Below are 18,316 nucleotides of genomic sequence, written 5' to 3'. Positions count from 1 at the left end.
AACCCTTGTTGGCAATCACAGAGGTCAGACGTTTCTTGTAGTTGGCCACCAGGTTTGCACACATCTCAGGAGGGATTTTGTCCCACTCCTCTTTGCAGATCTTCTCCAAGTCATTAAGGTTTCGAGGCTGACGTTTGGCAACTCGAACCTTCAGCTCCCTCCACAGATTTTCTATGGGATTAAGGTCTGGAAACTGGCTAGGCCATTCCAGGACCTTAATGTGCTTCTTCTTGAGCCACTCCTTTGTTGCCTTGGCCGTGTGTTTTGGGTCATTGTCATTCTGAAATACCATCCACGACCCATTTTCAATGCCCTGGCTAAGGGAAGGAGGTTCTCACCCAAGATTTGACGGTACATGGCCCCGTCCATTGTTCCTTTGATGCGGTGAAGTTGTCCTGTCCCCTTAGCAGAAAAACACCCCCAAAGCATAATGTTTCCACCTCCATGTTTGACGGTGGGGATGGTGTTCTTGGGGTCATAGGCAGCATTCCTCCTCCTATAAACACGGCGAGTTGAGTTGATGCCAAAGAGCTCGATTTTGGTCTCATCTGACCACAACACTTTCACCCAGTTCTCCTCTGAATCATTCAGATGTTCATTGGCAAACTTCAGATGGCCCTGTATATGTACTTTCTTGAGCAGGGGGACCTTGCGGGCGCTGCAGGATTTCAGTCCTTCACGGCGTAGTGTGTTACCAATTGTTTTCTTGGTGACTATGGTCCCAGCTGCCTTGAGATCATTGACAAGATCCTCCCATGTAGTTCTGGGCTGATTCCTCACCGTTCTCATGATCATTACAACTCCACGAGGTGAGATCTTGCATGGAGCCCCAGGCCGAGGGAGATTGACAGTTATTTTGTGTTTCTTCCATTTGTGAATAATCGCACCAACTGTTGTCACCTTCTCACCAAGCTGCTTGGCGATGGTCTTGTAGCCCATTCCAGCCTTGTGTAGGTCTACAATCTTGTCCCTGACATCCTTGGAGAGCTCTTTGGTCTTGGCCATGGTGGAGAGTTTGAAATCGGATTGATTGATTGCTTCTGTGGACAGGTGTCTTTTATACAGTTAACAAACTGAGATTAGGAGAACTCCCTTTAAGAGTGTGCTCCTAATCTCAGCTCGTTACCTGTATAAAAGACACCTGGGAGCCAGAAATCTTTCTGATTGAGAGGGGGTCAAATACTTATTTCCCTCATTAAAATGCAAATCAATTTATAACATGTTTGACATGCGTTTTTCTGGATTTTTTTGTTGTTATTCTGTCTCTCACTGTTCAAATGAACCTACCATTAAAATTATAGACTGATCATTTCTTTGTCAGTGGGCAAACGTACAAAATCAGCAGGGGATCAAATACTTTTTTCCCTCACTGTATATGCTTTGCTTGTCTCACAGATTCCACAATTATTTTTCAGGAACATTTACTACTACTGTGGGTTTCTTGTAACTTTAACAGTGACTCAACCATTGTAGGTGTGTTTGTATGACTGTGTGGGAGAGTTTCTCGGTTTGTTTTCAGGTGCAGCACCTCTGAGGTTATATCGTATTCGTCTGGATACTGCTTAGGCTAAATGTGTATATGTTTATCAGATTACTCTAACTGACTCTCCTCTCTTAAGGTGGTCTGACACAATCATCTGATTACATGTGTGCCAGTATGAATGTCATTTTTGCCTCCAATGTTCTGATGTGTCCTCCTGTGCAGATGGTTTCCATGGGAACAGGGGCAGAGCAGCAAGCCGAATGTAGAGAGTATATGAACTTAATAAACATTCAAAACATGCGCTGTTCAGATAGAAGTGTGCATGTGAGAGATTAAAAACAATAAATGATTCACTCAAACAAAACATATAAGCACAAAAACAAAGAGATCATTTATTTCATTTATTTTTGTATCTTATTAATGCGGTTCTTTTTGTAAGGATCATCCAGAAAAGTTCAGTTAGAATACATATCTTCAAAGGGAACATAAGAATGTGTCCCTGTGTTGGTCGACAGAGGGGGCATGACAAATCAAAACAAACATCTGGCATTCTTCCAACATAGACTGAGTTGTGTGAACGATGCACATCGTATGTTCACACAGGCAGTTCTTTTATCGTCTTAAAACCTCTTCTTATACAAGCACTAACTTCAAACAATAACCAATCTCAGCACTAAGGTTGGTTAGCATTCACTACTGAACATCTTTCTACCTAATTTTATACAGTGGGGAAAAAAAGTATTTAGTCAGCCACCAATTGTGCAAGTTCTCCCACTTAAGAAGATGAGAGAGGCCTGTAATTTTCATCATAGGTACACGTCAACTATGACAGACAAATTGAGGGGAAAAAATCCAGAAAATCACATTGTAGGATTTTTAATGAATTTATTTGCAAATTATGGTGGAAAATAAGTATTTGGTCACCTACAAACAAGCAAGATTTCTGGCTCTCACTGTAACTTCTTCTTTAAGAGGCTCCTCTGTCCTCCACTCGTTACCTGTATTAATGGCACCTGTTTGAACTTGTTATCAGTATAAAAGACACCTGTCCACAACCTCAAACAGTCACACTCCAAACTCCACTATGGCCAAGACCAAAGAGCTGTCAAAGGACACCAGAAACAAAATTGTAGACCTGCACCAGGCTGGGAAGACTGAATCTGCAATAGGTAAGCAGCTTGGTTTGAAGAAATCAACTGTGAGAGCAATTATTAGGAAATGGAAGACATACAAGACCACTGATGATCTCCCTCGATCTGGGGCTCCACGCAAGATCTCACCCCGTGGGGTCAAAATGATCACAAGAACGGTGAGCAAAAATCCCAGAACCACACGGGGGGACCTAGTGAATGACCTGCAGAGAGCTGGGACCAAAGTAACAAAGCCTACCATCAGTAACACACTACGCCGCCAGGGACTCAAATCCTGCAGTGCCAGACGTGTCCCCCTGCTTAAGCCAGTACAGGTCCAGGCCCGTCTGAAGTTTGCTAGAGTGCATTTGGATGATCCAGAAGAGGATTGGGAGAATGTCATATGGTCAGATGAAACCAAAATAGAACTTTTTGGTAAAAACTCAACTCGTCGTGTTTGGAGGACAAAGAATGCTGAGTTGCATCCAAAGAACACCATACCTACTGTGAAGCATGGGGGTGGAAACATCATGCTTTGGGGCTGTTTTTCTGCAAAGGGACCAGGACGACTGATCCGTGTAAAGGAAAGAATGAATGGGGCCATGTATCGTGAGATTTTGAGTGAAAACCTCCTTCCATCAGCAAGGGCATTGAAGATGAAACGTGGCTGGGTCTTTCAGCATGACAATGATCCCAAACACACCGCCCGGGCAACGAAGGAGTGGCTTCGTAAGAAGCATTTCAAGGTCCTGGAGTGGCCTAGCCAGTCTCCAGATCTCAACCCCATAGAAAATCTTTGGAGGGAGTTGAAAGTCCGTGTTGCCCAGCAACAGCCCCAAAACATCACTGCTCTAGAGGAGATCTGCATGGAGGAATGGGCCAAAATACCAGCAACAGTGTGTGAAAACCTTGTGAAGACTTACAGAAAACATTTGACCTGTGTCATTGCCAACAAAGGGTATATAACAAAGTATTGAGAAACTTTTGTTATTGACCAAATACTTATTTTCCACCATAATTTGCAAATAAATTCATTAAAAATCCTACAATGTGATTTTCTGGATTTTTTTTCCTCATTTTGTCTGTCATAGTTGACGTGTACCTATGATGAAACTTACAGGCCTCTCTCATCTTTTTAAGTGGGAGAACTTGCACAATTGGTGGCTGACTAAATACTTTTTTTCCCCACTGTATATATTTTGCAAGATGTTGCAGTATATGGTATACTGTACTGTGGTTTGCTGCAAAGAAAAACAACTGTGGAAAAAATATGCAATTCCCTTAGCAAATGTTTAGTAAACACTCTGATCCCTAAAATGTGGCACCATTGAAGAGGGAGGAGTCTCCCTGTTGCATAATAGTGGCTTGCACTGTTCCATGCTTCACTCCACCCCTTGGATAGGTTTGGGTATGTGGATCAAAAGTGTGCATTGGTGAGGCAGTGTTGCAGTGTGTAAATACAGCTTAATGTCTACATTGACTAGTTCACTATAGGAGGAATTCAAAGTCTTTACTTGGTTGGTTCCGCTTTACCCTGTTAGCTGAGCTAAGTAGTCTGGTCTAAAAACGGACTTTAGAAATACAAACACTTTACATTATACAGATATGCACCCCAACCCTTCACTGATTAAATAGCAACATTTAAATAGCAAATATTCTAAATTCAAGTTCTACATAATGAAATACACTGGTCTGTTGTTCAGTGCAAGAGACCTTATCTACCAAACCCAATAGTTTACCCTGATGTCTAGTTTGGAGCGCTGGTTGAATGGTTTATTATACAGGCGGTGTATATATTGTCTGTGGCAGCAATCGTATGCTAAGAGCATTTGTGAGCCAAATTAAGAGGTTATTAGTATACATAGACTATGCATATATTCCGTCATTAGGCTATCAACCTTCAGTAACTATGTGGTTCATGTATATTTTGTGTTTGATATTCCATGTAGGAAATTATGTGGTGAATAATCCCCCTGGGAGTTGGTAAAAGGAAAATGTGACGACTTTGCAGCAAAGTGGATTTTTCTTTATAATAAGGGCATTCAGACTGAGTTATTGGAAATAGTGGAAAACTGTTCCTCAGCCTACCTCTCTTACACACATCTCAATGCCAATAATGGTATCTAGTACCATAGCTTGCTCATGCAACATATTGGTAATAACCTGGCCCTTTGATACATTAGGCCAGGTGACAAAGGGGATATTAGTCCATATTCTATAGCTAACTAGAAAAGCAAAGCCCAAAGCTTGTGAAAACATTATACGATTGTGAAAACATTGTGGAAAGATTGTTTCATGTAAGTGTAACACATACTGTACTGTTGAAAGAGAGTTCAGAAACCAACCAACCAGTTGTCATTTACTAGGTAGTTACAACATGGATAATCATTTAGTTTGTATCCCATCAAAACCAGTTTTGTATTGACTTATGTTACTGCTTGATCTCTGTTAGTCTCATGGCCACATAAATTAAGCACATGCATATCAAAACCTTGTTCTGAGTGCAATATGTATATGAAATCTACAGCACATTGTCCGGATGCCAGTTTTCCACCTTGCAGCATGAAGTTAACAGAGTAATGCTGTATTTGTAAGAAATACCTCTAATAAATGTTTCTTTCCATTGCTGATAACTGCAAGGTTCCCTATGCAGGCATAGTACCATACATTCAATACATATTTAGGCAAGAAATGTGTCAATTGTTTGTATAACTGGGGATATCAAACTAATTTAAAGCACAACTACAGTTTATGACATAAAAAACTAACTGATTAAGACCAACTGAAAAAATGTCATTGTTGCAGTTATGATCACTTTGCTGAATTCATTTTTCTTACACTCAAACCTTAATGTGTAAAGAGTGAAGACATTCAACATTTCTCAAAGCAAAGTTGAGGGTAAAAAATGCAAATATATCAAAAAGACAACTCAGACGTGGTATGAAAAACAGCCAGAAAACAAATATTTGGCAAGTTTTAACTCAGGGGTAAAATGACTGTGTTACTGGGGTGAAAATGACACTCTTGATTAGACTTTCTCCAACATAGTTACATGAAGTCAGACACAAGGAAGAGAAGCAGATATACAATACTTATAGAAAACAAACATAAACTTAAATAAACACACGCACGCACACACACACACACACAAACATACACACGCGCACACACACACACACAATGTTCATTCTTACTTAAGTGTGTACAGCATGAAATCAACCAGTCATAGGTACAGCAGCCAATGAGAAAGGTGTGAGAACAACGACTCTTCTGAGTGACATTTAAGGCTGGGCAGGGGCTGGCAGCATGGCCAGCTGTCCACGTCAGCACCCCCCTGGCACTGGTCATCTATGTACAAACAGACTAAGAGCATTATCAGTCGGGGGATGGGACGTTGTGGCCCACACATAGTGTGGTTGGGACACCGTGGTTCATAACACAGACTGACTGGTCTGTGTTCTGTGATCGCCTGGCCCGGCCTGGGCGGGATGCTAGAGAGAAGAGAGACAGAAGTGTTATTACCCAGGGCCTGCTGGGTGAGGGCCTGCTGGGCGAGGGCCTGCTGGGCGAGGGCCTGCTGGGTGAGGGCGTGGGTGAGAGTTAATGGTGGATGATGCTCAAAGTGCAGAGGGAGGGGCAGAGATGAGATTACTTTAGAGGAATTTAATGTGTGCCGCCGGGCAGGCATCCCATGGTAAACCAGCTAGTTTGACCATGCTTCACCCATGCTTAGCCAATGCATCACACCTCTTTGTGTAGAATGTCTGTATAAAAGAGGTTGTTTTAAAGGGAAGTCTTACGAGTATGTTCAAACCATGCTTTCATTTAAAGTCCCCTTTAGATGTTGTTGAGGGTTTAATCATCACCATGCTGTGCATTCTGCCATGCATCTTTCAGGCCACTCTGGGTTCAGACTTGATTTCACTCCTGTTTAAGACCATCCCATTCACTTCCTTTTGGTTTCCAAAAAGCTTGGTACACCAGAGGAGAGAAAGGGAGAAATACATTCATATACATTCAATCCATTCAATGAAATACAGACCCCTCTGACAGGTTTCATACAAAATTTATTTCATGCTAGAGTTGTATTCTTGAACTATTTTTTACCTATTGATTTCATGTTGCATAACATTGTGCATGCAGTTGATTTCCCCCATGTTCTTAATTGCAAACAACGCTTTAAAATATACATATATTTTTGCTGCTTTCATAGTAGCTAAAGGTTGTGAGAGGGAAAGATGGTCAGACAACCTGACTCAACCAGATTTTCATTTTCTTTCAAAAATAACACTGTTCAAATTATATACTTAGTATGTGAACGTAACAATGGTTCACTATGATAAGTTCTCCATAAATAATTGATTGTATACATCAAGATGTATAGCAGTAGACAGAAACATATATCACTAATTTAGCCTAAATGATTCTTCTCATTAAGATCCAAGATCACAAGCATGCCAACAGAAACAAGGTCAAAAGTTATTTTAGCTTTTCACAACAGAGAGAGCTTGCTGAAATATGTATATTCTCCATCTCTCTACAAGTCTCTAGTTAGGGAATAGTGGTCAATATGACCAGAGCTGCCAGGTAACATGTACTCTGTACCACAAAGAAAAATAGGAAGAAAGGTGAAAAGAAAACACTGTCATTGAACACCTTAATAGTCTGGCTACATAAATTGTATGCAAAAGTGAGGAATCGTTAAAAGAAAAATATATTATTCATATGGATAGTCGTAATAGCTATAGTTTGTTTTTCGTTTTTTGTAGTCCACGATGCAACTCATGCTAAATAAAAAGAGTCAGGTTTAACTGATGGTACCGGGTGACATAAATGCCATTAGCAGTTATTCTTATTGTCCTCTACTTATTGATTTCATTCCACTCCTTTTGGCCATTCAGGCCAAGATGTCAGACCAGTGTTCCTTTGTGATGTGTCTTTCTGTCTTCTTCCAGTTCTTCCTTGAGAAAAAGTTAGTACAAAAACAACAATGAAGAAAAGCAAAAAGGACTTCTTCTATCTTGATTTTCTTCCACGTTTAAGAGAAAACCTGTCCATCAAAGTAAGACAAGTGATCTCACTGTAAGAACCCTCTGTATCTACTGTTTCTCTTCCTCACTGTGAATGTGGCCCTGTCAAGCCCTCCATCCGTGGAATCAAGAAACGTTGGAGAGGGGGATTTCTCCCAAAGCGTTGGTTTCTCCCACTCAGAGTCAGACTGTGGTGCGCCCCCCTCAGGTTACTCTGAGAACTTCTGCCTGCATATACTTAACTAAGACAGTCTCCTCTTTACAGGGATCTGTGGTAGAGAATACAGGGGAGGGTTGGGTTGCTCAGCATCAGCCAGTCATTGGTCATTCTCAAGAGCGTGGATTAATTTGAGAAAAGTAAGACAATTGGGGTGTTTACAGAGACAGATGACCTCTTACAGATGTTTTAAAAAGAAAATAACTTGTTCTGTGGTGATCCAGGAGAAGGAGAGAAAACGAGGGACAAAGATACAGAGAAGTGAAAGAAAGAGACAAGCTGAGAGGACAGCAGAGGAACAGAGTGTCGGGATGTGTGACTGGGCCTACTCTCTGTTGTATCGGAGTTCTGTCCATACACACAACATCCCTGAGGGGGAGCCACCCCAACAGAGAAAGACAGGATTGTAGCTGGATAGGAAGATTGACAGAATAAAAGACAGAAGAGCAGAACGGAAGAAGACGTCAACCAAAAATGGGAAAATTTGACTTCTCTTTGAAGTAGCTACTTTGTGGGTGTTCTAGTGGTGGGAGGAGACATTCTTTACCTTTTAAAAAAGTATTATGAAATAGAATATAAATAAGCAAAAATATATATCTTTACTACTGAATCTATTGATGGTTTGCCTTCAATATTGACATGACTAAGTTCCAATAATTGAAGTGTTGAATATTTACAGCTGGGTCCTTTTCCTCATTTGGATGGGCAATACAATAGTATTTTTCTCCCATTCATAGGTGTAGGGTTCTATATGAGTTATTCCAGATCTTTCGGAATCTACCTGAGCTGACCTTCTCTTTCCTATGGATCTCAAACTTCCATATTTCAGGTATTAAAGACTCTCTTCCCATTATCAGTTTTGAGAAGGGACAGTTTACAGAGACAGAGAACAAGCAACACAGATAACCACAGAAAAAAGAAGAGAGGGAAGCGAAAAGCTGAAGACAGAGAGCAAGGTTCAGAGGACAGGAATGGGACAGACCGATACAACACGGTGGGACAGGAGCCAGCTGCGGACAGGGTTTCTGTGGGTGGGTAACGGGGAGAGGGGCAGGGGTTTAGAGGGGACCCTAGGAGACCGCCCTGTGCCACTGATCCATGCCTACAGAATGGATAGGATAGTCTGATACAGGACACTAGGTGGGCTGCAGGTCCCTGCAAACACTGACACCACTCCAGTAGGGTATCTGTATGGGACCTCTATCTTTCAAATAATTTCCTTTCACTCTTTTCAAACGTTAGAATGTTATTGATCCAACATTGTAGGCCAATTGTACATACATGTATTACCATTCATGCATTCTCTGTTTGATTAAGGTCCCGGAAGCATGCAGAGAGCGGTTTGGGGGGGTGGGTGGGGGTGGGGGGTTGGAGGTTGAGGCACGGCTCAGAAAGAGAAGGCACATCAATGTATTTTATAGCAGGGTTGAGAGCCCACTTATTCAGCTCGGTCAACATCAAGATCATTTTCTGGTTAACAATATCAAATGGAGAAGAGAGACTGACAGTATCCAGTCTGCTTTGTAATACTGTCTATAAGAGTGCTGGCACAGAGCCATATTCAGCTAGACTTCAACATGTATCTACTGCAGTCCAATTATATTGTGATCTTGTTACATAATATTAAGATATGCTGATATTTAAGAACAACAATAGCCTGTCATCTGTTTGTGAAGCAATGACATAAAAATAGTTCTTAGCTGAAGTTAGATCTTGTTGAATTATTATTCATTGTTAGATCAGAGGTAGGACGCTGTTGAAATATCCTGTCTTGCTTCTCACCATGGTTGTCCTATAATGTAACGTCATGTGGCCTCTCTTATTCCTCACCATACTTCACCCCTTACCTCCAATGCCAACCATCAGCTGGACAGGACATGCAGTGTTGAGTTATGAGACAAGCACAACACATGCCAACATGGAGCAACAGAGAAACAGGTTCCCTTTACATTGGCAACGTATACATAGACAATCACACACAGACACACTCGCAGACATACCGTACACACACTCCGAAGCACATTCATAAACACATGACATTGAAAATACAACAGTGAGGGCATGTGTTCTCTTAGCTACTGTTATGTTGTTGATATGTTGTATTTCATGTTAGTGGTCATCCTACTTGATTCATCTTTGAAAAAAAAAGAAAATAAAATTATGCACTCACTAACTGTAAGTCGCTCTGGATAAGAGTGTCTGCTAAATGACTAAAATGTAAACATGTAAATGTAATGGATCAGTCTCATGACGTGGACACAGTGGATTACTGTTGTGTTTGTGTTATGGCTCTTGAGAGTCACTGAACTTGTCCATCCAAAACAGATCATGCTCACGAAGAGCAGTCCACAATGGGACACAGTGGGAATGTGTGACCTTTCGACCAAAAAAAGCTCCACGTGCACTAGAAGAGGAAGGATAAAAAGTATGTGTAAACTGTATACTGTATGGAGGCTGTAACAGGTTCTGTCTTAGCAAGTGTCTTGGAACTTGGCTGGGGAAGATGGCAGGTGAGATTTAGCAATGCTATTAGCCCATGACAACAATATATGGTATTATGTGCTTGTGATTCATCTCCCTACGCTCACAAGCAGCTAATTTAAGAAGCTGCGGACGACACTGGCATTATAGTTTCATACTGCAACAAACGTGGAAGCAGCTTCTTCTTCTTCTTCTTTTTCAGAGTTGATTGATCATAGAAGCCTTTGGCTTGCAGTTGTCCTGCCTTTGCCTGGTGTAACTGTAGACTAGAGGATAAGGTGAGGGTCTGATGTTATCATAGAGCATAAGGATATCAAGGATCTCTCGGTGGTGAACAAGGCATTTCTTTGATTGTGCTATTCTTTAGTGTTAGAGGCTGGGGCGTCAGGTTGTGAGTGTGGCATGGCCGTCCTCTTGGCCACATACCCACCCAGCTAGCTGCAGCAGAGGGTAGGCCTGGGGGCCTTGGGGGTCGAGCGGTGGGCATGGGGGCGCCGGCTCTGCCAGTGACCTCCCCTGGGAAGGGCCAGCTACCGGCCAATTAGACACAAGTCAAGGATGGGGGGATGGAGGGAGGAACAAACAGATCAGACAATGAGTGGAGGAAAAACAAAGAAAAACAAACATACGACAAAGAAAAACAGAAAAAGGGAAAGTTAAGGTTGGCCCAGGGGGCAGTGTGATAGTCTCAGTGATGAACAAACCACATGGAGAGGATAGAACAGCCAGAGATGGAGAGGAGGGTTGGCAGGGTAAAGTAAAGAAGAACTTCAAGAAAATCCCAAAACAAAAAAACAAGACCACTGATTAGTGATTTGTTTATATATTTGTTCAGTAACTTATTTCATGCGGAAGTAAATAAACGAAGGTAAGAATAATTCAGATGATTCAGTTTTAATGAAAGAGAGTGAGAAGAGTTGGACAGGGAAAAACGCTAGCGTCCAAATGCCAAATAAGAATGTTGGGGGTGATGCTGTGTCGCTCAACAGTATGTGGGTGGGGGACCTAAAGTTGTTTGTGTTGGAGGCTGTATAGACAAGGATAGTAAGGACAAGACCTACGGTCATATAGGAGATAGCAACAACAAAAATAATCTGTGTGCTCTCTAAAGTGTATTTTTGTGTCACGTTTCAGACTTGTGTGTGTGCAGTTTCTCCTCCCTGAGTACACATGAAAGTATGTTTGTGCTTGAGTCTGAGTGTGTTCCCTGAGGTGTGTTCCCTGAGGTGTGTTCCCTGAGGTGTGTGATCTGAAGTGTGTGCCCTGAAGTGTATGCCCTGAAGTGTGTGCCCTGAGGCAGGTGTGCCCTGAGATTTAAGCCCTGGGATGTGTGCCCTGATGTAAGGCCTGTGTCTACGTGTGTCATATTACGTACCCTTCCTGACTCTGGCCGCCGTGTGGCCTGGCCGCCCTCCCATGGCCAGGAGGAAGCAGGGCTGCTGCTCGGACCGGTCAATAGGGCTTAAGATCTGGCCGTCGTCAGGTGATAGGATCTGGTCTATGTGGGGACAGTCTTCATTGGCCAGCGCTGCTTTTTCTGCCTCCTTGGCTGCCTCCTTGGCTGCCTCCTTGGCTGCCTCCTTGGCTGCCTCCTTGGCTGACTCCTTGGCTAACTCCTTGGCTAACTCCTTTGCTGACTCCTTGGCTGACTCCTTGGACGTTTCCCCGTTCACGTTGGGATCTTGAAAAACAGCTTGTGGAACTGAAACAGAGGGAGAAGAACTTAGTAGTGATTCCTCAATGGTGTGGAAGAGGACGTGTCAGAACCGGCATTTATGTGCAAGCTTGGCTGTTTTTTTTATCAACCAGGTAACACAGATTTGAAGCACAATCGTCAAACTTTTTAAAATGTAAAATCAACATTGACCTTTCCCAACTGCCCCAAATCCCAACCACTGGAACTTCAACTAACAAAAACTCTTTAGACTTGCTGCTCAATTTGGCACAGAATACCTGCTTTCTTTGGTTTCCCAAATCGCTCACTCTCAAAACTAACAAGTTCCTGTCCTGGAAATGTACCACCAATATTTCCAGACATAGCAGTGACTATTTACAGGTCAATAAAACAACCATAGTGCCATACAGTGGTGTAAAGTCCTTAAGTATAAATACTTTAAAGTACTACTTAAGTAGTTTTTTTGAATATCTGCACTTTACTTTGCTATTTTTATTACTTCACTACATTCCTAAAGAAAATGCTGTACTTTTTACTCCATACATTTTCCCTGACACCCAAAAGTACTCGTTACATTTTGAATGCTTAGCAGGACAGGAAAATGATCAAATTCACACACTTATCAAGAGAACATCCCTGGTCATCCCTACTGCCTCTGATCTGACGGACTCACTAAACACAAATGCTTTGTTCGTAAATGATGTCTGAGTGTTGGAGTGTGACCCTGGCTATCCGTAAATAAAAAATAAAAAATTGTGCCGTCTGGTTTGCTTAATATAAGGAATTCTAAATTACACTACTCAAAGAAATAAAGGGAACACTAAAATAACACATCCTAGATCTGAATGAATGAAATAATCTTATTAAATACTTTTTTCTTTACATAGTTGAATGTGCTGACAACAAAATCACACAAAAATGATCAATGGAAATCAAATTTATCAACCCATGGAGGTCTGGATTTGGAGTCACCATCAAAATTAAAGTGGAAAACCACACTACAGGCTGATCCAACTTTGATGTAATGTCCTTAAAACAAGTCAAAATGAGGCTCAGTAGTGTGTGTGGCCTCCACGTGCCTGCATGACCTCCCTACAATGCCTGGGCATGCTCCTGATGAGGTGGCGGATGGTCTCCTGAGGGATCTCCTCCCAGACCTGGACTAAAGCATCCGCCAACTCCTGGACAGTCTGTGGTGCAACGTGGCGTTGGTGGATGGAGCGAGACATGATGTCCCAGATGTGCTCAATTGGATTCAAAAGTGACCAAAACATCAGCCAGGAAGCATAGGAACTGAGAAGTTGTCTGTGGTCACCACCTGCAAAACCAGTCCTTTATTGGGGGTGTTTTGCTAATTCCCTATAATTTCCACCTGTTGTCTATTCCATTTGCACAACAGCATGTGAAATTTATTGTCAATCAGTGTTGCTTCCTAAGTGGACAGTTTGATTTCACAGAAGTGTGATTGACTTGGAGTTACATTGTGTTGTTTAAGTGTTCCCTTTATTTTTTTGAACAGTGTATTTGTACTTTTGACACTTAAGTATATTTAAAACCAAATACTTTTAGACTTTTACTCAAGTAGTATTTTACTGGGTGACTTTCACTTTAACTTGAGTCATTTTCTATTAAAGGTATCTTTCCTTTTACTCAAGTATGACAAATTGGGTACTTTTTCCACCACTGGTGCATTACGATTCTTCATCTTCAGTATGGTTAATAAAGGTAGTGGAGTTCACAAACTCTACCTTCTGTACATGACCAACTCCAAACAATCTGAGAGAACTGGAAACACTACCATTTGATCATCCAGGCCTCACATGTCATACCTAATGTGGGCCTTATAAGCATTAGATCTCCAGACTGGATCACACAGCCCAGACCACCACTGTCACCTCTGTAGTAAAACATGATTTGTGGGTAACACTTGCAGATATTAGCAATGGTCTCTCTACTGCTGCATTGATGCTCCACCCCATTACACATGTACAGATATCCATTTGCTCTTGTCAGCGCAGCAGGCAGCAGACAGACCCTAGCCAGCCACACACAGCCATTGTACATGTGACGCAGACCTCCTGGGATGGAGGGAGAGGAAGGAGGGGAGAGAGAGTGGGAGATGAGTCACTTTCTTTGGAATAGTTCAATGAATAAAGACACCATACTCTACGTCCCTCACTCCTTCCCTCCTCCTTCACTTGAATTGCACCCTCTCTGTTCCTCTCTTTCTCCCTATCGACTTAGTCTTTTTTTCATCCCTCTGTTATTTCCCCCCATCCCCTCATTCATCTTCTGGATATCTGTATCCAGGTCATGGGCTCTATTGATTGGCTGTTGGCCTGGTCATCGTGCATGTCTGATGTGATGAAGTGGCATAGGATTTGTCCAGTTGGTGCCTCTTTACGGGAAAGAGAGGGAGAGTAAAGATGACACAGCAGTAATGACCATATCACTGAGATCTGTCCATCACTGGCATTGTGGAGGACAACACTTCCAATAGAAGCATGATGCATTTTGGTCATTTTGGTCAGCCATCACTACAGCCTGAAGCCACCTTACTCTTTACTTTCTACTGTACTAACAACATTTATCGCAGAACCATACTCATCGCTTCTCATTCAAATGTATTGCCAGACTGCACAACCACATAAGAGATATACAGCGTGATACTGTATGTAAGTTAGCAGACCTGGTCCAGAAGTGTGTGTCTGTGTGCACGTGTGGCTAAAAACGGCTCACTGAATTAATGATGACAGACCTTTCAGAGGGTGTTTTTTTTTACTGCACTGGCTTGCTTAGTGCTCACTGTCTGGGACTGCACTCCCATTGTCATCCCAATGGCACGTCACTGGGTCAACTCCCCACTGGTCCCTTCATGTGTGTCTGTGTGTTTTGACATTGATTAGTATAAATAGATGTGTCCATCTGTTTAAACTTCCAACAATAAGCACACACCATATTCAAGTATGTAGCAAAGTAATGGATGTCATAAATAAGCAAGTAGCTACGTTTTGTGTGTGTGCGCATGCGCGTGTGTGTGATTGTGTCTGTGTGTGTCGAGCCAGAATGCTCGATCACATCAGCTGCTCAAGGGACCAGTGTTATGAGGAGTACAGTACAGTACTTTAAAAGTTATGTAACTTTTCCCTTGCTCTCTTATTCAGAGAAAGTGAGCTCTGTGTAGACTGCTGTAAAAAGTAAATTGATGCATTGCATATTTGGCAATCCTAGCCTTTCCCTCATCCTAATCAAACAGCCCATGCCTCTTGTTCAATGACTGGAGGACTCAGACAGAGTTCTCACTCCACGGTAGGCCGTTTATAGAGAATGCCAACTTAAGTGCCAGAAGCACAACATTCCACATACATTATTAATTTCCCCCTGAGCTGAACCCAACCCATCTTGATGGCCCATGCTCAGCACGTTCCTGAATGTGTGTATTCATGTGTTATTACATACTTGGAAGCAGTTGATTACATAAATGTATCCCTTATAGTCACTTTGGAATAATGTCCATGTAATGTAAAGTGTTGCTCTAATGTCTGTGTGTTAAATTACCATTCAGTGACATCATGTACAGTAGATGGATGAGCTGGTCAAATTGTTTTCTGATTGGGTGATAAATGAGTTTCAGATTGCCTGGTTACTCCATCATTCTGCTCTGCAGCCCAGTGTGAATAATAGGAGAAGCAAGTGAATGGCTGCAGTTCCTGGCAGAACCTGAATCCTATTGTGCAATGTGTGTTGCTTGGACACTGTTGTCATGGCAACATGCATTGGCACGGAAAAAAAGATTGGGGGAATTAAATAAACAAGACATTAAGTAAGAGAGAGGATGGTGGGAAGGTGAAAACAATCATTGTTTTTACCACCTCCAGAGAACGTACATTATGGCAGTGCCTGGTGAAACTCTAACTCTCATTGGTCAAGATCATAGAAGTAATGGGACTTCAGTACATCCTGTATCATATGACTAGAGGAAGTCAGGAAGTCAGGAAGTGTGACCCTTGTTATTGTTTTTCCTCTCTCCTCCAGCAGACAGGTCATTATGTCACCTCTAGTTGTTCTCTCTGCAGGGAGTCAGGTCAGGTGACAAGCCCTGATGGCTCAGCGTGTAGACACCATCTGACAGGCTGCAAAGTAAAGGTGCAGATAGAGGTCAAGGTCATCTACATTTGTTTGTTACAAACAAATAACTATCACTGAATATTTAAGTATCGTTGGAATCTTATCAGTAGGAACACCTTGTAAGTGGGACATCTTGGATACTCAACTCTCCAGGGAAAACATTGATTATAAAGTTATAAAGGATTCTATTATAAACAGGAGTACAGTCAGCGAGTGAGGGGTGCAGTGTGTTTTGTGTGTGTGTGAGAGAGTGCTCATGACTCAGCAGAGGGCTGTTAGTCATAGACGTAGTGTGTAATGATGCTTGGCCGTAACATGTGGCAGTAAATAAGGAACCATCACCAGATGTACTCATGGCCACTTCAGGTCCTCGTGGCAGGGCATAAATACACACTGATCTCACTACTCACACTACTTCATAGAAGAGGGAACCCCATGGAATCAGTTGGGCCCTATCCCTATCATAAGTAGGCGATGTACAGTATATCAGCCTGTGAGGAACTGATAATCCCCCAAAGCTGCTTGTGCTCACCACAGCTGGCCTGGTCACCAAGCAGAAAAACATGAAAGAGCAACACAGTCATCATCCATCCACGGGACTTCTTGCAAATTGATAGGTTCTATGAGGGAAACCTCACTCTCTGTTGTCTTTGTCCAACTTCCCCAATGAGTCACACAGGTTAAACACACAGGTCTCCAGGCAACCAGGCTGTCTCTTTTATTGCAGTCATTTATAGAGTGCGATATCACTGGTGCAATGTTAGTTCAAAAAGTTAACTGTGAAATAATGGCATTCGCTGTTAAAAATATATACAGTATCTCACAAAAGTGAGTACACCCCTCACATTTTTGTAAATATTTCAGTATATATTTTCATGTGACAACACTGAAGAAATGACACTTTGCTACAATGTAAAGTAGTGATTGTACAGCTTGTATAAGAGTGTATATTTGCTGTCCCCTCAAAATAACTCAATACACAGCCATTAATGTCTAAACCGCTGGCAACAAAAGTGAATACACACCTAAGTGAAGCACTGTCTTAACCCTCTTGGGCATGGAGTTCACCAGAGCTTCACAGGTTGCCACTGGAGTCCTCTTCCACTCCTCCATGACGACATCACAGAGCTGGTGGATGTTAGAGACCTTGCACTCCTCCACCTTCCGTTTGAGGATGCCCCACAGATGCTCAATAGGGTTTAGGTCTGGAGACCCTCAGCTTCTTTAGCAAGGCAGTGGTCGTCTTGGAGGTGTGTTTGGGGTCGTTATCATGTTGGAATACTGCCCTGCAGCCGAGTCTCCGAAGGGAGGGGATCATGCTCTGCTTCAGTATGTCACAGTACATGTTGGCATTCATGGTTCCCTCAATGAACTGTAGCTCCCCAGTGCAGGCAGCACTCATGCAGCCCCAGACCATGACACTCCCACCACCATGCTTGACTGTAGGCAAGACACACTTGTCTTTGTACTCCTCACCTGGTTGCCGCCACACACGCTTGACACCATCTGAACCAAATAAGTTTATCTTGGTCTCATCAGACCACAGGACATGGTTCCAGTAATCCATGTCCTTAGTCTGCTTGTCTTCAGCAAACTGTTTGCGGGCTTTCTTGTGCATCATCTTTAGAAGATGCTTCCTTCTGGGATGACAGCCATGTAGACCAATTTGATGCAGTGTGCGGTGTATGGTCTGAGCACTGACAGGCTGAACCCCCACCCCTTCAACCTCTGCAGCAATGCTGGCAGCACTCATACGTCTATTTCCCAAAGACAACCTCTGGATATGACGCTGAGCACGTGCACTCAACTTCTTTGGTCGACCATGGCGAGGCCTGTTCTGAGTGGAACCAGTCCTGTTAAACCACTGTATGGTCTTGGCCACCGTGCTGCAGCTCAGTTTCAGGGTCTTGGCAATCTTCTCATAGCCCAGGCCATCTTTATGTAGAGCAACAATTCTTTTTTTCAGATCCTCAGAGAGTTCTTTGCCATGTTGAACTTCCAGTGACCAGTATGAGGGAGTGTGAGAGCGATGACACCAAATTTAACACAACTGCTCCCCATTCACACCTGAGACCTTGTAACACTAATGAGTCACATGACACCGGGGAGGGAAAATGGCTAATTGGGCCCAATTTGGACATTTTCACTTAGGGGTGTACTCACTTTTGTTGC

The 18,316-nt window shown here is 42.6% G+C and overlaps 1 protein-coding gene across 2 annotated transcripts in view; it reads right to left on the bottom strand.

The window, feature by feature from the left end:
• Positions 1-3,811: 3,811 nt before the first annotated feature.
• The window catches only part of LOC121572314 (potassium voltage-gated channel subfamily C member 1-like), a 36,187-nt gene continuing 21,682 nt past the window's right edge, over positions 3,812-18,316 (bottom strand). The window contains exons 3-4 of one of the 2 annotated variants that reach the window (XM_041884381.2): positions 11,717-12,043; positions 3,812-6,104 (exon numbers count right to left, since the gene is read on the bottom strand). In XM_041884381.2, the coding sequence (XP_041740315.1) occupies positions 5,989-6,104; positions 11,717-12,043 (443 nt within the window). In that variant the 3' untranslated portion in view covers positions 3,812-5,988. Of the gene's footprint in view, positions 6,105-6,615; positions 7,913-11,716; positions 12,044-18,316 lie in introns of those variants that run through there. The other variant, XM_041884382.2, reaches the window with a different exon arrangement.

This window comes from Coregonus clupeaformis, chromosome 8, assembly GCF_020615455.1.
Source record: "Coregonus clupeaformis isolate EN_2021a chromosome 8, ASM2061545v1, whole genome shotgun sequence".
Classification (NCBI taxonomy): domain Eukaryota; kingdom Metazoa; phylum Chordata; class Actinopteri; order Salmoniformes; family Salmonidae; genus Coregonus; species Coregonus clupeaformis.
This window is presented reverse-complemented; position numbering and strand designations above follow the sequence as displayed.